The sequence below is a fragment of the Ranitomeya variabilis genome, chromosome 4 (genome assembly GCF_051348905.1).
Source record: "Ranitomeya variabilis isolate aRanVar5 chromosome 4, aRanVar5.hap1, whole genome shotgun sequence".
Classification (NCBI taxonomy): domain Eukaryota; kingdom Metazoa; phylum Chordata; class Amphibia; order Anura; family Dendrobatidae; genus Ranitomeya; species Ranitomeya variabilis.
This window is the reverse complement of record NC_135235.1, coordinates 395,674,851-395,694,068: the sequence shown is the minus strand read 5'-3', so window position 1 is coordinate 395,694,068 and position 19,218 is coordinate 395,674,851. Positions and strand designations below refer to the sequence as shown.

Sequence of the window (19,218 nt, the reverse complement as noted above, 5' to 3'; positions counted from 1 at the left end):
CACATAGTGATCGAATAATACCACATGCAAGGAACAAATACCGCCACACCATGACCAGATCACATATTACCACCACATAGTGACTGAATACTGCAATAAAAAAACACAATACTAATGACATTATACACAGGAGCTCTGTATATAGTTTCAGTGTACAGGTAATACAGTGATCACCAGTGACATTATACACATGAATGCTGTATATGGTGTACAGATACTGCAGACTGTGAGCCCTCGCGGGCAGGGTCCTCCCTCCTTATGTACCTGTGTGTCATTTTTTGCTCATGTTTAATGTATTTGTCTATATTTGCCCCGTATTCACATGTAAAGTGCCATGGAATAAATGGCGCTATAAAAATGTATAATATTGTGTAATAATAATACAGTGATCGCCAGTGACATTATACACAGGAGTTCTGTATACAGTATATAGTGTAAGTGTACAGGTAACACACTGACTCACCGGCTACGTGAAGTCCTACATCTTCGCTTTTCTTCTTCATCTAGTTCAGACCACCATCACTTCTTCCAGCCAGGACTAGTCTCTGTAGAAAAGAACACAGTTATCTAGAGCACATTCCCCAATTTTTCCCCAACCTCTGTACTACGCCAGATTAAGAAAAAAGCAATCGTGTCGCCCTGCACAGTAGCAGAACCTTTCCTCCCCACACTGAAAACAGTATCCTCAAAAATAATATCCTTTAATTAGCCCCTACAGTAATAATATCCTAGATTCTGGACCCCACTTGTCCTTCCATTCTGGACCCCACTTGTCCACCCATTCTGCCTCATATCTCTCCATATTGCCCCATAGTCATTCATAATAGTATAATGCAGCCCCATAGCGATATAATGCAGCCCCATAGTATAGTGCACCTCCATAGTATAATGCACCCCCATAGTATTAAAATGCACCCCATAGCAGTATAATGCACCCCATAATATAATGCACACCCATAGCAGTATAGTGCAGCCCCATTGCAGTATAATGCACCCCATAACAGTATAATACACCCCATAATATAATGCACCCCAATAGTATAATGCAGTCTTAAAGTATTATAATACGCCCCATAGTATAATGCAGCCACATAGTATTATAATGCAGCCCCATAGTATAATGCACCCCATAATATAATGCAGCCCCATAATATAAAGCAACCCCATGCCAGTATAATGCACCCCCATGCCAGTATAACTCACTCCTATGCCAGTATAACGCACCCCAATGCCAGTATAACGCACCCCTTATGCCAGTATAATGCACCCTATGCCGGTATAATGCACTCCCATGTTGGTATAATGCACCCCCATGCAGCAGCTTTATAATAAAAAGTTTCTCCTCACCTGCCGAGCTCCAGCGGTGTCCTCCAGCAGTGTCTGAGGTACGCCGGCGACCAGCCCGCTGACGTCAGCTCCTGGTCTGTGATTGGATGGTGTCTGCTGTTGACGCACGGGCAGTTATTGAGCCGGCAGAATCCTGCCACTGGGGCCCAATGAGCAGAACAAAGGGGGCCCATTGCGGCCCCCTCTGTTCATCGGGCCCCATTCCCCAGTAAGGGCAGTAATGCCCTGATGGAGGCACACAGAGACTCCGTTATTTTTCTAACTCAATTGTAGGACACAAAAGTGTTCTTTATAAGTGTTCTGCGTGATAATATAGGTGAATCTAATGAAAATGTAGAGTCCCTGTGGGTGGAGATAAGGAGAGGGGGAAAAAATAATAAATTACTGATAGGGATTTGTTATAAATCTCCAAAAATAATGGAAGCAATGGAGAATATCCTCGTAAAGCAAATAGATGAAGCTGCGACTCAAGGAGAAGTCATTATTATGGGGGACTTCAACTACCCTGAAATAGATTGGGGAACAGAAACCTGCAGTTCCAGCAAAGGTAATCGGTTTTTGACAACTATGAGAGACAATTACCTTTCACAACTGGTTCAGAACCCAACAAGAAGGGGGGCACTGCTAGACCTAATATTAACCAACAGACCAGACCGCATATCAAATATAAGGGTTGGGGGTCACTTGGGGAATAGTGATCACAAAATAATAAGTTTTCATGTAACCTTTAATAAGATGGGTAGTAGGGGGGTGACAAGGTCACTAAACTTCAGGAGGGCAAATTTCCAACGGATGAGAGAGGATCTTGGTGCAATTAACTGGGACGATATCCTGAGACACAAAAATACACAAAGAAAATGGGAGACGTTTATTAGCATCCTGGATAGGACCTGTGCACAGTATATACCGTATGGGAATAAACATACTAGAAATAGGAGGAAACCAATATGGCTAAATAGAGCTGTAAGGGGCGCAATAAGGGACAAAAAGAAAGCATTTAGAGAATTAAAGGAAGTAGGTAGTGAGGAGGCATTAAATAAATACAGAAAATTAAATAAATTCTGTAAAAAGCAAATCAAGGCAGCAAAGATTGAGACAGAGAGACTCATTGCCAGAGAGAGTAAAAATAATCCCAAAATATTCTTTAACTATATAAATAGTAAGAAACTAAAAAATGATAGTGTTGGCCCCCTTAAAAATAATCTGGGGGAAATGTTGGATGAGGATGAGGAAAAAGCCAATATGCTAAATGACTTTTTTTCATCAGTATTTACAAAAGAAAATCCCATGGCAGACAAAATGACTAGTGATAAAAATTCCCCATTAAATGTCACCTGCTTAACCCAGCAGGAAGTACAGCGGCGTCTAAAAATAACTAAAATTGACAAATCTCCGGGCCCGGATGGGATACACCCCCGAGTACTGCAGGAACTAAGTACAGTCATTGATAGACCATTATTTTTAATCTTTAAAGACTCCATAATAACAGGGTCTGTACCACAGGACTGGCGTATAGCAAATGTGGTGCCAATATTCAAAAAAGGGGCAAAAACTGAACTCGGTAATTATAGGCCAGTAAGCTTAACCTCTACTGTGGGTAAAATCCTGGAGGGCATTCTAAGGGATACTATACTGGAGTATCTGAAGAGGAATAACCTTATGACCCAGTATCAGCACGGGTTTACTAGGGACCGTTCATGTCAGACTAATTTGATCAGCTTCTATGAAGAGGTAAGTTCCGGACTGGACCAAGGGAACCCAGTGGACGTAGTGTATTTGGACTTTTCCAAAGCTTTTGATACGGTGCCACACAAAAGGTTGTTACATAAAATGAGTGTAATGGGGATAGGGGAAAATATGTGTAAGTGGGTTGAGAGCTGGCTCAGGGATAGGAAACAAAGGGTGGTTATTAATGGAGCACACTCGGACTGGGTTGCGGTTAGCAGTGGGGTACCACAGGGGTCAGTATTGGGCCCTCTTCTTTTTAACATATTTATTAATGACCTTGTAGGGGGCATTCAGAGTAGAATTTCAATATTTGCAGATGACACTAAACTCTGCAGGGTAATCAATACAGGGGAGGACAATTTTATATTACAGGATGATTTATGTAAACTAGAAGCTTGGGCTGATGGCAAATGAGCTTTAATGGGGATAAATGTAAGGTCATGCACTTGGGTAGAAGTAATAAGATGTATAACTATGTGCTTAATTCTAAAACTCTGGGCAAAACCGTCAATGAAAAAGACCTGGGTATATGGGTGGATGACAAACTCATATTCAGTGGCCAGTGTCAGGCAGCTGCTACAAAGGCAAATAAAATAATGGGATGTATTAAAAGAGGCATAGATGCTCACGAGGAGAACATAATTTTACCTCTATGCAAGTCACTAGTTCGACCACACTTAGAATACTGTGCACAGTTCTGGTCTCCGGTGTATAAGAAAGACATAGCTGAACTGGAGCGGGTGCAGAGAAGAGCGACCAAGGTTATTAGAGGACTGGGGGGTCTGCAATACCAAGATAGGTTATTACACTTGGGGCTATTTAGTTTGGAAAAACGAAGGCTAAGGGGCGATCTTATTTTAATGTATAAATATATGAGGGGACAGTACAAAGACCTTTCTGATGATCTTTTTAATCATAGACCGGTGACAGGGACAAGGGGGCATCCTCTACGTCTGGAGGAAAGAAGGTTTAAGCATAATAACAGACGCGGATTCTTTACTGTAAGGGTACCGTCACACATTGAAATTTTCATCGCTGCGACGGCACGATCCGTGACGTCGCAGCGATCGTATGATCATCGCTCCAGCGTCGTAGACTGCGGTCACACGTTGCAATCACGGCGCTGGAGCGATGCCGAAGTCCCCGGGTAACCAGGGTAAACATCGGGTAACTAAGCGCAGGGCCGCGCTTAGTAACCCGATGTTTACCCTGGTTACCAGCGTAAACGTAAAAAAAACAAACAGTACATACTCACCCGTCGGTGTCCTTCAGGTCCCTTGCCGTCTGCTTCCTGCTCTGAGTGCAGCCGTACAGTGAGAGCAGAGCGCAGCACCGCTGTGATCTGCTCTCACTTTCCGGCCGGCACTCAGAGCAGGAAGCAGACGGCAAGGGACCTGAAGGACACCGACGGGTGAGTATGTACGGTTTGTTTTTTTACGTTTACGCTTGTAACCAGGGTAAACATCGGGTTACTAAGCGCGGCCCTGCGCTTAGTTACCCGATGTTTACCCTGGTTACAAGCTAAGACATCGCTGGATCGCTGTCACACACAACGATCCAGCGATGTCAGCGGGTGATCAAGCGACGAAAGAAAGTTCCAAACGATCTGCTACGACGTACGATTCTCAGCAGGGTGTCTGATCGCAGTAGCGTGTCAGACACAGCGATATCGTAACGATATCGCTAGAACGTCACGAATCGTAACGTCGTAGCGATGGAAATTTCAATGTGTGACGGTACCCTAAGAGCAGTGAGATTATGGAACTCTCTGCCGTATGATGTTGTAATGAGTGATTCATTAATTAAATTTAAGAGGGGATTGGATACCTTCCTGGAAAAGTATAATGTTACAGGGTATATACACTAGATTCCTTGATAAGGCGTTGATCCAGGGAACTAGTCTGATTGCCGTATGTGGAGTCGGGAAGAAAAATTTTTCCCCATGGTGGAGTTACTCTTTGCCACATGGGTTTTTTTTTGCCTTCCTCTGGATCAACATGTTAGGGCATGTTAGGTTAGGCTATGGGTTGAACTAGATGGACTTACAGTCTTCCTTCAACCTTAATAACTATGTATGTAACTATGTAACTATAGCATTTCAGATTTGGAAGTCTTGGGGAAGGTGAGGGTGTTGTTGTAACCATAATCTGAACTCTACGATGTGGCCATGTGAAGTCAGCCTAACTATATTTTTTTTTTAGAAACTCACTCACCTTCATTGCAAGGGCACGCATTTTTTTTTGCAGAAACATAACTTTTACCCCATAGGAATGGTAAAAGCTGAGCAGCCGCAATTGGCAAGGAGAATTTCTTTTCTGGTATCAGAGCTATCATTTTCTTTAATGTTCGGGAACAGTTCCAGCGTTCTGGAGCATAGAAAGATTTTGCAGCTGTTAAGGCCTAGAAAGCAGAAAGGTTATGGAAATTCAGTTATCATTAAAAATGTGACTTTATGGTAGTAATCCATGCATTTCTTATATATGAATTCAACCACAGATATAAGAATATGAAATATAATATTGAAAATATCATTAATGTATTTATAAATATATTCATGTTTTTTTCTATTTTGCAAATAAAAAATGTTTGAAACTACTCATTTTACTCCATATTGGCATTACTTGTATCAAGGCCAAATGTGGGACCAAATCTCCCACTAATGACATACCCTCCAATTAAACAATTTTGAGTGGCACATATACATTTTTGGGGGAGAAGGTGATGGATGAGAGGTCTTTACTATCCAAATTGTATGGCTACTTTAAAAAAGAACATTGACAATATTATGGAATTACCGGTACTCAAATCCCTAAATAATTAAGACATCATAAAACCCGTTTCATTAAAGAGGACATTTCAGCAAAGGTTTCACTGAGAGAAGAATAAAATGTTTCTCTTAGAATGGTTTTTTTTATTTTGCCGTTCCATTGCAGTGATATTAGCAATTTTTTTTTTTTTTTTAAAGCTCACATGTTCATTACCAGAGAGATTTCACTGGGGGGCGTGTACTTCTTTCTCTTTCTGATGCTGACTAACCCTAAACAGGCAGCAACACCATGGAGAAAAGAGAACATGCCCCCCACAATAGCACTGACAAACAATCTGCTATCAGTGATGAGTGAGTGTACTCATTGATCTCCAAGTATTTGTTAGTGTTCGGAGATTGGTAAGTTTTCATCGCCGCAGCTGAATGATTTACAGCTACTAGACAGCTTGATTACATGTGGGGATTTCCTAGCAACCAGGCAACCCCCACATGTACTCAGGCTGGCTAGTAGCTGTAAATCATGCAGCTGAGGCGACAAAAACTAAATCTCTGAGCACTAGCAAATACTCGGAGATCATCCGAGCAACGAGTACACTCTGCTAGCCTTACTGCAGAAAGATGAGATGTGCTGGAGCAGAGTTGAGCGCGATTAACTAACAGCTTTCAGCACTAATCCCTGGCAGTCAGTGTGGGGGAGTAAAGTGGATACCTGCTGGCAGAACTATGAAAGGATAGCTACTGGAAGTGTTTATAATGAAACTTAGCTCTGGCAGTCAGTGTGGGGGAGGGGCAGTACTGCAAATATGAGAACTGAAAGCTGCAAATTAGTTTGCTGTGCTTCATCACATGCCTTTACTTTGCAGTGAGAAGCGCAGACGGTCATTGTATATCTCACACTGAGCCTGATCTAAACTATTGTGGAGTGGGTTCTTTTTTCCCTAAAGTGTTGCTGCCTTTCAGAGGGGCAAAATTAAAATAGAAAAAAAAATGTTTTATTCTGCTTTGCAGCACCTATTATAGCATGTGTCCACTTCAACATGAAAAATTTAGTGAAAGGTCCTCTTTAAAGGCAGCTCTGAAATCAGTATCAAAGTATGCACATGAACTTATAGGGGACCGAAGACTAAAAAGAGTCATACTCTAGGGGCAAAAATCCACTGTATAATATTGGAGAAGACATTCTTTATGGTCATATGGAAAAAAGGTGCTTACAGCACCACGGCAGGGCCACACATTCCAGGGCACCCTTCCAAAACCAGTATCCTGAACAACCTCCACTCCTACTGGCCGTGGAACAAAAGGCGCTCTGGATAACATGGCTCTAAGCTCATGGCTCGCCTCCAAGCATCATGTTTGCAAATTATTATAATGATTTTTCTTTTTCTACAACTATGCAGCTAATTTTTAGACTGTGTGGTATGTCTCCTCTTAATTCAAGGACACCTAAAAGGAACTGCGCTTAGTTGACTACGGATTTTGAAGCTGACAGACTCTCTTTAAGATTTTATCACATTAAGTATTGTCAAATAATCTATAAGTGAATATTCATCTGAACGCCACTTTAATTTGGATTTTGATCTAAACAGATGAAAAGATCTGTGCTGACTAACTTTTTAACATAAAGCAATATGGTTAGGAGTTTTTCCCACCCGAAGACCTATACGGCCTGCATAGCTATAGGCGTATATGGTAAAACTGTGACTGAGCATAGCTGCCATTAGAGGGAGTATAAGCATAAGCTGTCTTTAACCTGTTTATGCTGTTCAAGCCATGGCCACCATGAATCAGAGCCTGGCTGCATTATTGCAGCAAGGTATATTGTTCTCCGAAACTGAAAAGCAGCGTTTCAGTGAAAATATAATTTGAAGATCCAGCCAAGAAACATAGGCAGAGATGATACTAGTCCTTTTCCGTGTTCAGTTGATTGACAAGTCTCTCCGTAATTACACATAGGGATGAGACCTGTCAATCACCTGAAGCGGTGTGCGCAATAGCCGATCAAATCTTCTAACTATGATTTTTTACGCTCAGCCAGGTTCTAATTCACAATGGCTATGTTCTGGGCAGCATGAATCAAGTGACACGTTCCCTTTAAGCTCAGTAATAAACAATGCCCTGATGGTGGCTGCAAGAAAAATGTTATGATTCATCTCTAGGATGGAATGTATGGAGAGGTGCGTACCACAACAGTGGTAACAAAAAAATAATGTATTTTTGTACATTTGAGCAACCTTTTGCAATATTATCTCAACGACTTGTCTAAAAATATGTATTGGGCTTCTATGAGGGGTTGGGCCTGGCCATATCATGATTAATTTACTATAATTCTTGACTAAAATTGACACCAGTACTTTGCTTGCATAAATGTCTGTTTGTGGAACATGGACTATCAAAAGATGCAGTAAGTTTATTAACCCCTTCATGACCCAGCCTATTTTGGCCTTAATGACCTTGCCGTTTTTTGCAATTCTGACCAGTGTCCCTTTATGAGGTAATAACTCAGGAACGCTTCAACGGATCCTAGCGATTCTGAGAATGTTTTTTCGTGACATATTGGGCTTCATGTTAGTGGTAAATTTAGGTCGATAATTTTATAGTTTATTTGTGAAAAAAACGGAAATTTGGTGAAAATTTTGAAAATTTCGCAATTTTCACATTTTGAATTTTTATTCTGTTAAACCAGAGAGTTATGTGACACAAAATAGTTAATAAATAACATTTTCCACATGTCTACTTTACATCAGCACAATTTTGGAAACAAATTTTTTTTTTGCTAGGAAGTTATAAGGGTTAAAATTTGACCAGTGATTTCTCATTTTTACAAGAAAATTTACAAAACCATTTTTTTTAGGGACCACCTCACATTTGAAGTCAGTTTGAGGGTTCTATATGGCTGAAAATACCCAAAAGTGACACCATTCTAAAAACTGCACCCCTCAAGGTGCTCAAAACCACATTCAAGAAGTTTATTAACCCTTCAGGTGTTTCACAGCAGCAGAAGCAACATGGAAGGAAAAAATGAACATTTAACTTTTTAGTCACAAAAATGATCTTTTAGCAACAATTTTTTTATTTTCCCAAGGGTAAAAGGAGAAACTGGACCACGAACGATGTTGTCCAATTTGTCCTGAGTACGCTGATACCTCATATGTGGGGGTAAACCACTGTTTGGGCATACGGCAGGGCTTGGAAGGAAAGGAGCGCCATTTGACTTTTTGAATGAAAAATTGGCTCCAATCTTTAGCGGACACCATGTCGCGTTTGGAGAGCCCCCGTGTGCCTAAACATTGGAGCTCCCCCACAAGTGACCCCATTTTGGAAACTAGACCCCCCAAGGAACTTATCTAGAAGCATAGTGAGCACTTTAAACCCCCAGGTGCTTCACAAATTGATCCGTAAAAATGAAACAGTACTTTTTTTTCACAAAAAAATTATTTTAGCCTCAATTTTTTCATTTTCACATGGGCAACAGGATAAAATGGATCCTAAAATTTGTTGGACAATTTCTCCTGAGTACACTGATACCTCACATGTGGGGGTAAACCACTGTTTGGGCACATGGTAAGGCTCGGAAGGGAAGGAGCGCCATTTGACTTTTTGAATGAAAAATTATCTCCATCGCTAGCGGACACCGTGTCACGTTTGGAGAGCCCCTGTGTGCCTAAACATTGGAGTTCCCCCACAAGTGACCCCATTTTGGAAACTAGACCCCCCAAGGAACTTATCTAGAAGCATAGTGAGCACTTTAAAATCTCAGGTGCTTCACAAATTGATCCGTAAAAATGAAAAAGTACTTTTTTTCACACAAAATTTCTTTTAGCCTCAATTTTTTCATTTTCACATGGGCAACAGGATAAAATGGATCCTAAAATTTGTTGGGCAATTTCTGCTGAGTACGTTGATACCTCATATGTGGGGGTAAACCACTGTTTGGGTGCACGGCAAGGCTCGGAAGGGGAGGCGTCCCATTTGACTTTTTGAATGGAAAATTAGCTCCAATCGTTAGCGGACACCATGTCGCGTTTGGAGAGCCCCTGTGTGCCTAAACATTGGAGCTCCCCTACAAGTGACCCCATTTTGGAAACTAGACCCCCCAAGGAACTTATCTAGATGCATAGTGAGCACTTATAACCCCCAGGTGCTTCACAGAAGTTTATAACGCAGAGCCATGAAAATAAAAAATAATTTTTCTTTCCTCAAAAATGATTTTTAGCCCAGGATTTTTTAATTTTCCAAGGGTAATAGGAGAAATTGGACCCCAAATGTTGTTGTCCAGTTTGTCCTGAGTACGATGATACCCCATATGTGGGGGTAAACCACTGTTTGGGCACACGGCAGGGCTCGGAAGGGAAGGCACGCCATTTGGCTTTTTGAATGGAAAATTAGCTCCAATCATTAGCGGACACCATGTCACGTTTGGAGAGCCCCTGTGTGCCTAAACATTGGAGCTCCTGCACAAGTGACCCCATTTTGGAAACTAGACCTCCCAAGGAACTAATCTAGATGTGTGGTGAGCACTTTGAACCCCCAAGTGCTTCGCAGAAGTTTATAACGCAGAGCCGTGAAAATAAAAAATCATTTTTCTTTCCTCAAAAAAGATGTTTTAGCAAGCAATTTTTTATTTTCACAAGGGTAACAGGAGAAATTGGGCCCCAATGTTTGTTGCCCAGTTTGTTGTGAGTACAGTGATATCCCATATGTGGGGGTAAACCACTGTTTGGGCGCACGTCAGGGCTCGGAAGGGAAGTAGTGACATTTGAAATGCAGACTTTGATGGAATGGTCTGCGGGCGTCACGTTGCATTTGCAGAGCCCCTGATGTGCCTAAACAGTAGAAACACCCCACAAGTGACCCCATTTTGGAAACTAGACCCCCCAAGGAACTTATCTAGATGTGTGATGAGCACGTTCAACCCCCAAGTGCTTCACAGAAGTTTACACCGCAGAGCCGTGAAAATAAAAAATCATTTTTCTTTCCTCAAAAAAGATGTTTTAGCAAGCAATTTTTTATTTTCACAAGGGTAACAGGAGAAATTGGGCCCCAATGTTTGTTGCCCAGTTTGTTGTGAGTACAGTGATACCCCATATGTGGGGGTAAACCACTGTTTGGGCGCACGTCAGGGCTCGGAAGGGAAGTAGTGACATTTGAAATGCAGACTTTGATGGAATGGTCTGCGGGCGTCACGTTGCATTTGCAGAGCCCCTGATGTGCCTAAACAGTAGAAACACCCCACAAGTGACCCCATTTTGGAAACTAGACCCCCCAAGGAACTTATCTAGATGTGTGATGAGCACGTTCAACCCCCAAGTGCTTCACAGAAGTTTACAACGCAGAGCCGTGAAAATAAAAAATAATTCTTCTTTCCTCAAAAATTATGTCTTAGCAAGTAATTTTTTATTTTTGCAAGGGTAACAGGAGAAATTGGACCCCAACAGTTGTTGCCCAGTTTGTCCTGAGTACGCTGGTACCCCAAATGTGGGGGTAAACCACTGTTTGGGCACACGTCGGGGCTTGGAAGGGAGGGAGCACCATTTGACTTTTTGAATGCAAGATTGGCTGGAATCAATGGTGGCGCCATGTTGCGTTTGGAGACCCCTGATGTGCCTAAACAGTGGAAACCCCTCATTTCTAACTTCAACACTAACCCCAACACACCCCTAATCCTAATCCCAACTGTAGCCATAACCCTAATCCCAACCCTAACCCCAACACACCCCTAACCACAACCCTAACCCCAACACACCCGTAACCCTAATTCCAACCCTAACCCTAATCCTAACCCTAATCCCAACCCTAACCCTAATCCCAACCCTAACCACAACTGTAACCCCAACACACCCCTAACCCTATCCGTAACCCTAACCACAAGCCTAATCTTAACCCTATTTCCAACCCTAGCCCTAATTCCAACCCTAACCCTAAGGGTATGTGCCCATGTAGCGGATTCGTGTGAGATTTTTCCGCACGACTTTTGAAAAATCTGCAAGTAAAAGGCACTGCGTTTTACCTGCGGATTTACAGCAGATTTCCAGTGTTTTTTTTGTGCGGATTTCACCTGCGGATTCCTATTGAGGAACAGGTGTAAAACGCTGCGGAATCCGCACAAAGAATTGACATGCTGTGGAAAATACAACGCAGCGTTTCTGCACGGAATTTTCCGCACCATGGGCACAGCGGATTTGGTTTTCCATAGGTGTACACGGTACTGTAAACCTGATGGAAAACTGCTACGAATTCGCAGCGGCCAATCCGCTGCGGATCCGCGGCCAATCCGCTGCGGATCCGCAGCCAAATCCGCACATGCCATAACCCTAACCCTACCCCTAACCCTACCTGTAACCCTAACCCTAACCCCACCCCTAACCCTAACCCTAGTTCTAACCCTAACCCTAGTTCTAACCCTAACCCTAGTGGAAAAAAAAATATATATGTATTTTCTTTATTTTATTATTGTCCCTATCTATGGGGGTGATAAAGGGGGGGGTTTATTTATTATTTTTTTTATTTTGATCGCTGTGGTAGAACCTACCACAGCGATCAAAATGTACTTGTAAGGAATCTGCCGGCGGGCGTACTGAGCATGCGCCCGCCATTTTGGAAGATGGCGGCGCCCAGCGAGGAGACGGCCGGACACCGGGAGGATCGGTAAGTATGAAGGGGTGGTGGGGGGGTGGATTGGAGCACAGGGGGGGTGATCGGACCACAGGGGGGGTGATCGGATTACAGGGGGGAGCGGACAGCAGGACGGGGGAGCTGGCAGGCGGACGGAGGGGACCGGACCCCATAACGGAGGACGGGGGGGGCGATCGGTGGGTGTGGGGGGGGTTACTTCAGGTTTTCCAGCCATGGCCGATGATATTGCAGCATCGGCCATGGCTGGATTGTAATATTTCACCTGTTTTTTAGGTGAAATATTACAAATCGCTCTGATTGGCAGTTTCACTTTCAACAGCCAATCAGAGCGATCGTAGCCACGGGGGGTGAAGCCACCCCCCCTGGGCTGAAGCACCACTCCCCCTGTCTCTGCAGATCGGGTAAAATGGGAGTTAACCCCTTCACCCGATCTGCAGGGACGCGATCATTCCATGACGCCACATAGGCGTCATGGGTCGGATTGGCACGGGTTTTCATGACGCCTACGTGGCGTCATGGGTCGGGAAGGGGTTAAAGGGAACCTGTCACCTGAATTTGGCGGGACCGGTTTTCAGTCATATGGGCGGGGTTTTCGGGTGTTTGATTCAACCTTTCCTTACCCGCTGGCTGCACGCTGGCCGCAATATTGAATTGAAGTTCATTCTCTGTCCTCCGTAGTACATGCCTGTGCAAGGCAATCGTGCCTTGCGCACGTGCAGTATGCTTTGCCCAACTGCAGGCAAAGCCGAAAAGTATTAGTGTGCATGCGCCGGCGCACTATGTCCCGGAACACAGCGAAATACTTCAGGTGACAGGTTCCCTTTAAGAGGAATGCACCTCTTAATATATTTACAGCATTTCCTTTCAGTGTCCTCCTAGTTAAAACTTGGTTGTTAAATCTCAGTCGGAGCAAAATGTCTTCATATGTCTATGCAAGGGATTTGGAGATTAGTGTCCAAAAATGGCGTTATCGACAGCTATAACGGAAATCTGACAGCTGATTCATGCTGCCTGAAAAAGAGAGCATAAATCAAAGACCAGCTTCTTCTTGCAGTCATGTATGTTGTACTCTGCAACACTGTGGAGTTTTAGAAAAAACATGATTTTAACAGATGGACTAGTGTAAGGGACAAGTCTCTTTGGCATGGGCAGCATGAATGACTATCAGGTTCGCCTTAATGTCAGCTGTAAAAAAACAAAAATTCTGGCATGGACAAAACGATTTTTAGAGGCAAGTGGATACATACCTGTGCAGCCAGCCCAGTGCTGTATATATTACCAATAAGCCCATCATTCTGAGCATCCAAGATCAAGTCCAATAAAGCTACAAGAGTACTATTCACCGTCGTGTAGATATCTGAAGGCACATCTTCCATATCGAGCACACAAGTAAATGCCATCACTGCCACAGCTGCCGTATCTAGAAAGAAACATGGTCATTTTTTAATTTTTATATCTTAATTTATTCCTAAAAAAAACTTTTATCTCTAATATATATCTAAGTAAAATAAAGTTTACACTGGGCTTATTATTATGTGCCCTATCTCTGCAGGGGCCCTGAAAGCAGCCAGATAGTTTTCCTTTATGGTATGTATTGCCCTAGTCCAGACTCAGGCAAAGTGCGGTCTACAGGCCACATCTAGGCTCTTTAGCTGTTCCAGTTTGGCCTCCAGACCAAAACAGAGGAGGTGCTGAAAACAGTTGCCTAGGGACCGTACCATGTGGCTAACCTCCTCCATCCCGATATCACATCTTTCTACATTCTCAGGATGCAGGTAGTGGTGGGTACAATGGTGGAAGAGGGAGCCACCGACTCCTCCTTCTAGCATTCTGTGTGTGCAACTGAGACAGCAGACGCGATGACATTGTTAGGAGATGGACATACTGCCCATGTTTCCCCTTGAAGGCACGAGTACTCTTATATAATGTATATTGTGGTATGTGTTAGGGTATGTGTCCACGTTCAGGATTGCATCAGGATTTGGTCAGGATTTTTCATCAGTATTTGTAAGCCAAAACCAGGAGTGGGTGATAAATGCAAAAGTGGTGCATATGTTTCTGTTATACTTTTCCTCTAATTGTTCCAGTCCTGGTTTTGGCTTACAAATACTGATGAAAAATCCTGACCAAATCCTGATGCAATCCTGAACGTGGACACATACCCTTATTAGCATTGATGTTGTAATCTGCCCATCAACAGGTAGTGAATAGTTTAATAGTTAAAACTTGTTGTGACTAGTCGAGAGAGGGCGGGGGCTATATAGCAAAATTAAAAAAGACTTTCTGGTAGTGAGTCAGACAGGCCCTAGCTTTCAGCTAGAGCAGACCTTTGGTCTGAGCAGAGTCACATGAGTTGGGTGTTCAGAAAGTGAGTGGAGACCAAGGCAGTGGATAGCATGATCGTGAGCAGAGAAAGGAAAAATGACAGAAGCACAGAGTGAAGCATTGGAACAGGATGCCTAGCAGTATGGTCTTGAGTTTATAACTTGGAGATAACGGGCCAGGATGGAACAGCGAATGTGAGATGAAGAGAGTGCACCGAGCGGGAGTTCCAAGGCATCAGCAAACTGAGAAGCTAAGTACCGGCCATATTGTCCAACTTGTTCCCTTAAAAGGGAAGAGGATGCAGAACTGCAAGTTGAGAATAGGACTCTAACTGTACTGTAGCAGTGTACTGGGTGGTGGTGAAGACAGAAAAACTTGAGGAAGGAACTAGTAAACTTGAAGAGGTAGAGAGACTGTGTGTGAAGATGTTCCATATGGTGAAAGAAACGTCCACAAACTTATGCACCCGCAATCTATGGTACATTGTTCCCACCAAGTGCCTGTGTAGTAAAAGACTGTTTATTTTTGAGCGGTGGTCTCTCTCATTGAAATGTTCAACATCTGGTCCTATTAGCCGAAGTAATTGGCATAATGCGGCCTGTAAGGGCGTAGTGCCCCCATTGACAAAGTCCACACACCCAGTCGGGGCGTAAGAGACAAGTTCCTCGCCCATGGCTACCACCCCACACCACGCTACAACATCACTACATAGCGTCTTCTACGTGGAGCCTCAGTGCACACAGCAAACACTGGAGCAGTACATGGAAACAGGAGAAAGGTATGTGTTTTTTTTTTGTTTTTGTTTATTACATGTGTGAATTTGTGTTGCATGCTTCCAACTTAGAAAGAGCAATTTAAGGAAAGACCTTTTTTGCTTTTTTTATTACATGTGTGAATGTGTGTTGCATTCTTCCAACGTAGAAAGCGCAATTTAAGGAAGGACCTTTTCTGTTCCAGGATAACTGTGCCCTACTGCACAAAGAAAGATCGATAGAGACATGGTTGGGTGAATATTGTGTATGTAGTGTCTGCTGACACCTCCGCTTGGCTACCCTCGTCCCATCATGCGGGGGACCCCGGCTTACTCACTGCCCCTGCCCTGGCATGGTCCTCATATGCCCCCTCATCTTTCCCCGTGCATGTCACACTGTGTTCCGGTGGCGTACCTTGTGCGCACGTACGCACAATCCCCTGTTCTTAAAGGGGGCATTCAGAAAATGTGTGCACTTGCAAGGTGTCTCCCAATAGCTGGCAGGCATCTTGTATATAAGGCACCCTCCCAATAGTTACTGCTAGGTGGTTTAGTGTTGCAACTGTATGTTGCCAGGTCCTTGGTCACTAGTCTGTTAATATTTTCCATATGCTGTGTCCCGTTTGTCCAGTATAGTTAGTCCTTGTTTATGTGTCCGGGTCAGCGATGTCTGTACCCTGAAACAGCTTTGGCAGTACCTGAACTGTTTCCTGAGACCAGTGTGTCCAACCTGTCACTGTGGCCACTCCGCTTGCTATCCAGAGACTGCACAGTCTAAACCTCTCCCTTTGGCCATCCCATCTGCTATCCGGAGACTGCACAGTCAGAACCTGTTCCTGAGGCCATCCTGTCTGCTATCTGTTGATTGCACAGTCTGAACCTATCCCAAGTGGCCATCCTGTCAGCACAGTTTAACCTATCCCAAATGGCCATCTTGTTGGCCCAGTCTGAACCTGTTCCAAGTGGCCGTCCTGTCGGCACAGTCTGAACTTGTCTCAAGTGGCCTTCCTGTCATTACAGTCTGAACCTTTCCTAGTGGTCATCTTGCCCTGCCTTGGACTCTCTACCCAAAGTTAACATCTCTGACCCTTGAGGTTAGCTGCTACTGCCAGATGCTGCCCTGAAGGCTCCAATGAACCCAAAGGTAGATGCTTAGTCACGCCCCTCCTGGGTAACTATGGTCCGTGGCACAGTGGGTCCGCAAAACACATGTGCCATCTGCGAATGTAACAGTTTGCTCAGGCCATGGATTCTGCTGAAACCAAGATTCCCTAGGTCTGGACCTGTACCAAAAAATCTCCTGTCAGCGTGGCCAACAAGACACTTTTTTTCATATTTGAGGACTGTAACTACGCACTTGGATGCTCTGACGGCAAGCGCTTCTTTTACTCCAACTCAAGTTGCCACAGCTGCTGGTGAGTCTACTCTGCCTGCGACTAATACCCCTGGAGCTAATATCAGTTTATCGGCTCCATCCCAAATTCAGTGGAGACCCTAAACACATCGTGGATTCTTAAACCAGTTCACCATGCAATATGAACTTTTGGTCCATCGTTTCCCGACTGATCGGGTTACAGTAGGATTCCTTATGTCCCACCTTGCAGGAGAAGCCCTTGCATGGATTAACCCCTTGTGCCAGAGAGGAAATCCTGTGACCATCGACCTACAGGTCTTCCTGGTGGCCTTCCTTAAGGTCTTTGGCAAACCTGGTCGTGCTTCTTGTACTGCATCTTCCCTGCTCAGACTGCGTTAGGGAGAATTGTCCTTTAGCCAGTATGAGCCTACACACAGAGTGACTGCAGACTTATCGATTTGGACTGGATAGCCCATTTATAAACATTGAACAACTTTAAAATGAACTAGGGCAGAAATTCTGAGCCAGGCCTTTGTATCTGACAATATTGGAAGCAGTTATAGCTACTGACAAAGTAGAGGGCAACTTCATACTAGATGGGTATTTCCTGAAGGAACTACAGATAGTGCTTTGGAATGGTGCCCGGGCTGCCCCTGCAAGACTTTCACACTTGGGTGCACCTCAGGGTTGAGGATTTGGTGGGCTGGGCACCTCGGGGTCCGATTTGGAGGTCTGGGCACCTCGGGGTCCGATTTGGTGGGCGGGGCCCCTCGGGGTCCGATTTGGTGGGCGGGGCCCCTCGGGGTCCGATTTGGTGGGCGGGGCCACTCGGGGACCGATTTGGTGGGCGGGGCCCCTCGGGGTCCGATTTGGTGGGCTGGGCACCACAGGGTCCAATTTGGTGGGTGGGTCACTTTAAGAGCTGATATTATCTGGCGAAACTGTGTCCTAGTGGGGTCATGTACAGTTCGTAGACGTTGGCATAGTAACTGGGTCTGACTGCGCATATCAATGAGCTAATCAGCCAGGTGGCAGTTGGCAGTTATTTTGAAATTGCCTCAGAAATCAGCCCATTTTAACCTTATGGGAAAATTTCCCTATTGAAACACATTGAGACAATGCTTTCCAATGAGGGAAAAACAATTTTCAAATGCAAATTGTGCCAAAACTACAAATCCGATTGACACGAAAAATACTTAGCACACCTCTCGTGAACGATGGCTTCGAAATGACGCCTCACTGGAGTCTGTGCGTGCAGTGGTTTGGGCCACACTAATTGCGGAAAAAAGCCTAATAATAAGAAGAATAAGAAGAAGTTTACCACGATCGGATTACAATATTGTGCTTTGTGCCAAAGCACTATAATTAACTGGTTATCTGGGAGCTTTCATAAGGTACCGTCACACTCAGCAACTTTGCAATGAGAACGACAACGATCCGTGACGTTGCAGCATCCTGGATAGCGATCTCATTGTGTTTGACACGCAGCAGCGATCTGGATCCCGCTGTGATAAAGCTGGTCAGAGCTAGAAGTCCAGAACTTTATTTCGTTGTCAGGTCGGCGTGTATCGTCATGTTTGACATCAAAAGCAACGATGTCAGCAATGTTTTACATGGAGCTAACAACCAGCGAGAACGATAAGTGAGTCGCCGGTACGTCACTGGATCGCTCCTGCATCGTTCTGGAGCTGCTGTGTTTGACGTCTCTACAGCGACCAAAACAACGACGCTCCAGCGATCGGCTCGTTGTCTATATCGCTGCAGTGTCGCTGAGTGTGACGGTACCTATAGGGCTGAGCACTTATCTGTAGGTACTTGCTAACTACCTGCCTGTCCCAGCTCAGAGCAGTCACAGACCTGGCAGCAATTCTCCCACTTCTTGTGATGTCACATCGACAGTGCAGTTCCTTCTTTCCTGCTGTGCTCTATCAAAGGGGGTGTCACTTCTGATGTTATATTGAGTGAACTAAGCTGTGTGATTCATATTGCACCAGCTGGTGCATGAGAAGCACAAAGAACTCTGTGAGGGTATGTTTCCACGGTAAGTAAACGCTGCTTGTTTGACGCTGCAGCGTCAAACAAGCAGCGTCCAGATGTTCCAGCATAGTGGAGGGGATTTTATGAAATCCCGTCTCCACTATGCGTGGAAACCCGCACGCGGCGGCCCTGCGACTCCGGACATGCTGCGCTTCTTTTCAGATCGCAGCATGTCCGTACACGCAGCGTCCCCGCAAGGCATATCACAGGGCCCTATGGCGAGGGGTGCGATGATCCCGGATGTGTACTGTACACATCCGGCATCATCGCGTCCCA

The 19,218-nt window shown here is 44.4% G+C and overlaps 1 protein-coding gene across 1 annotated transcript in view; it reads right to left on the bottom strand.

The window, feature by feature from the left end:
- Positions 1–19,218, bottom strand: part of LOC143767202 (cobalamin binding intrinsic factor-like) — a 164,050-nt gene that overhangs the window by 22,306 nt on the left and 122,526 nt on the right. Inside the window, exons 5-6 of the mRNA XM_077255331.1 lie at positions 13,723–13,895; positions 5,289–5,475 (exon numbers count right to left, since the gene is read on the bottom strand). Coding sequence (XP_077111446.1) covers positions 5,289–5,475; positions 13,723–13,895 — 360 coding nt within the window. The remainder of the gene's footprint in view (positions 1–5,288; positions 5,476–13,722; positions 13,896–19,218) is intronic.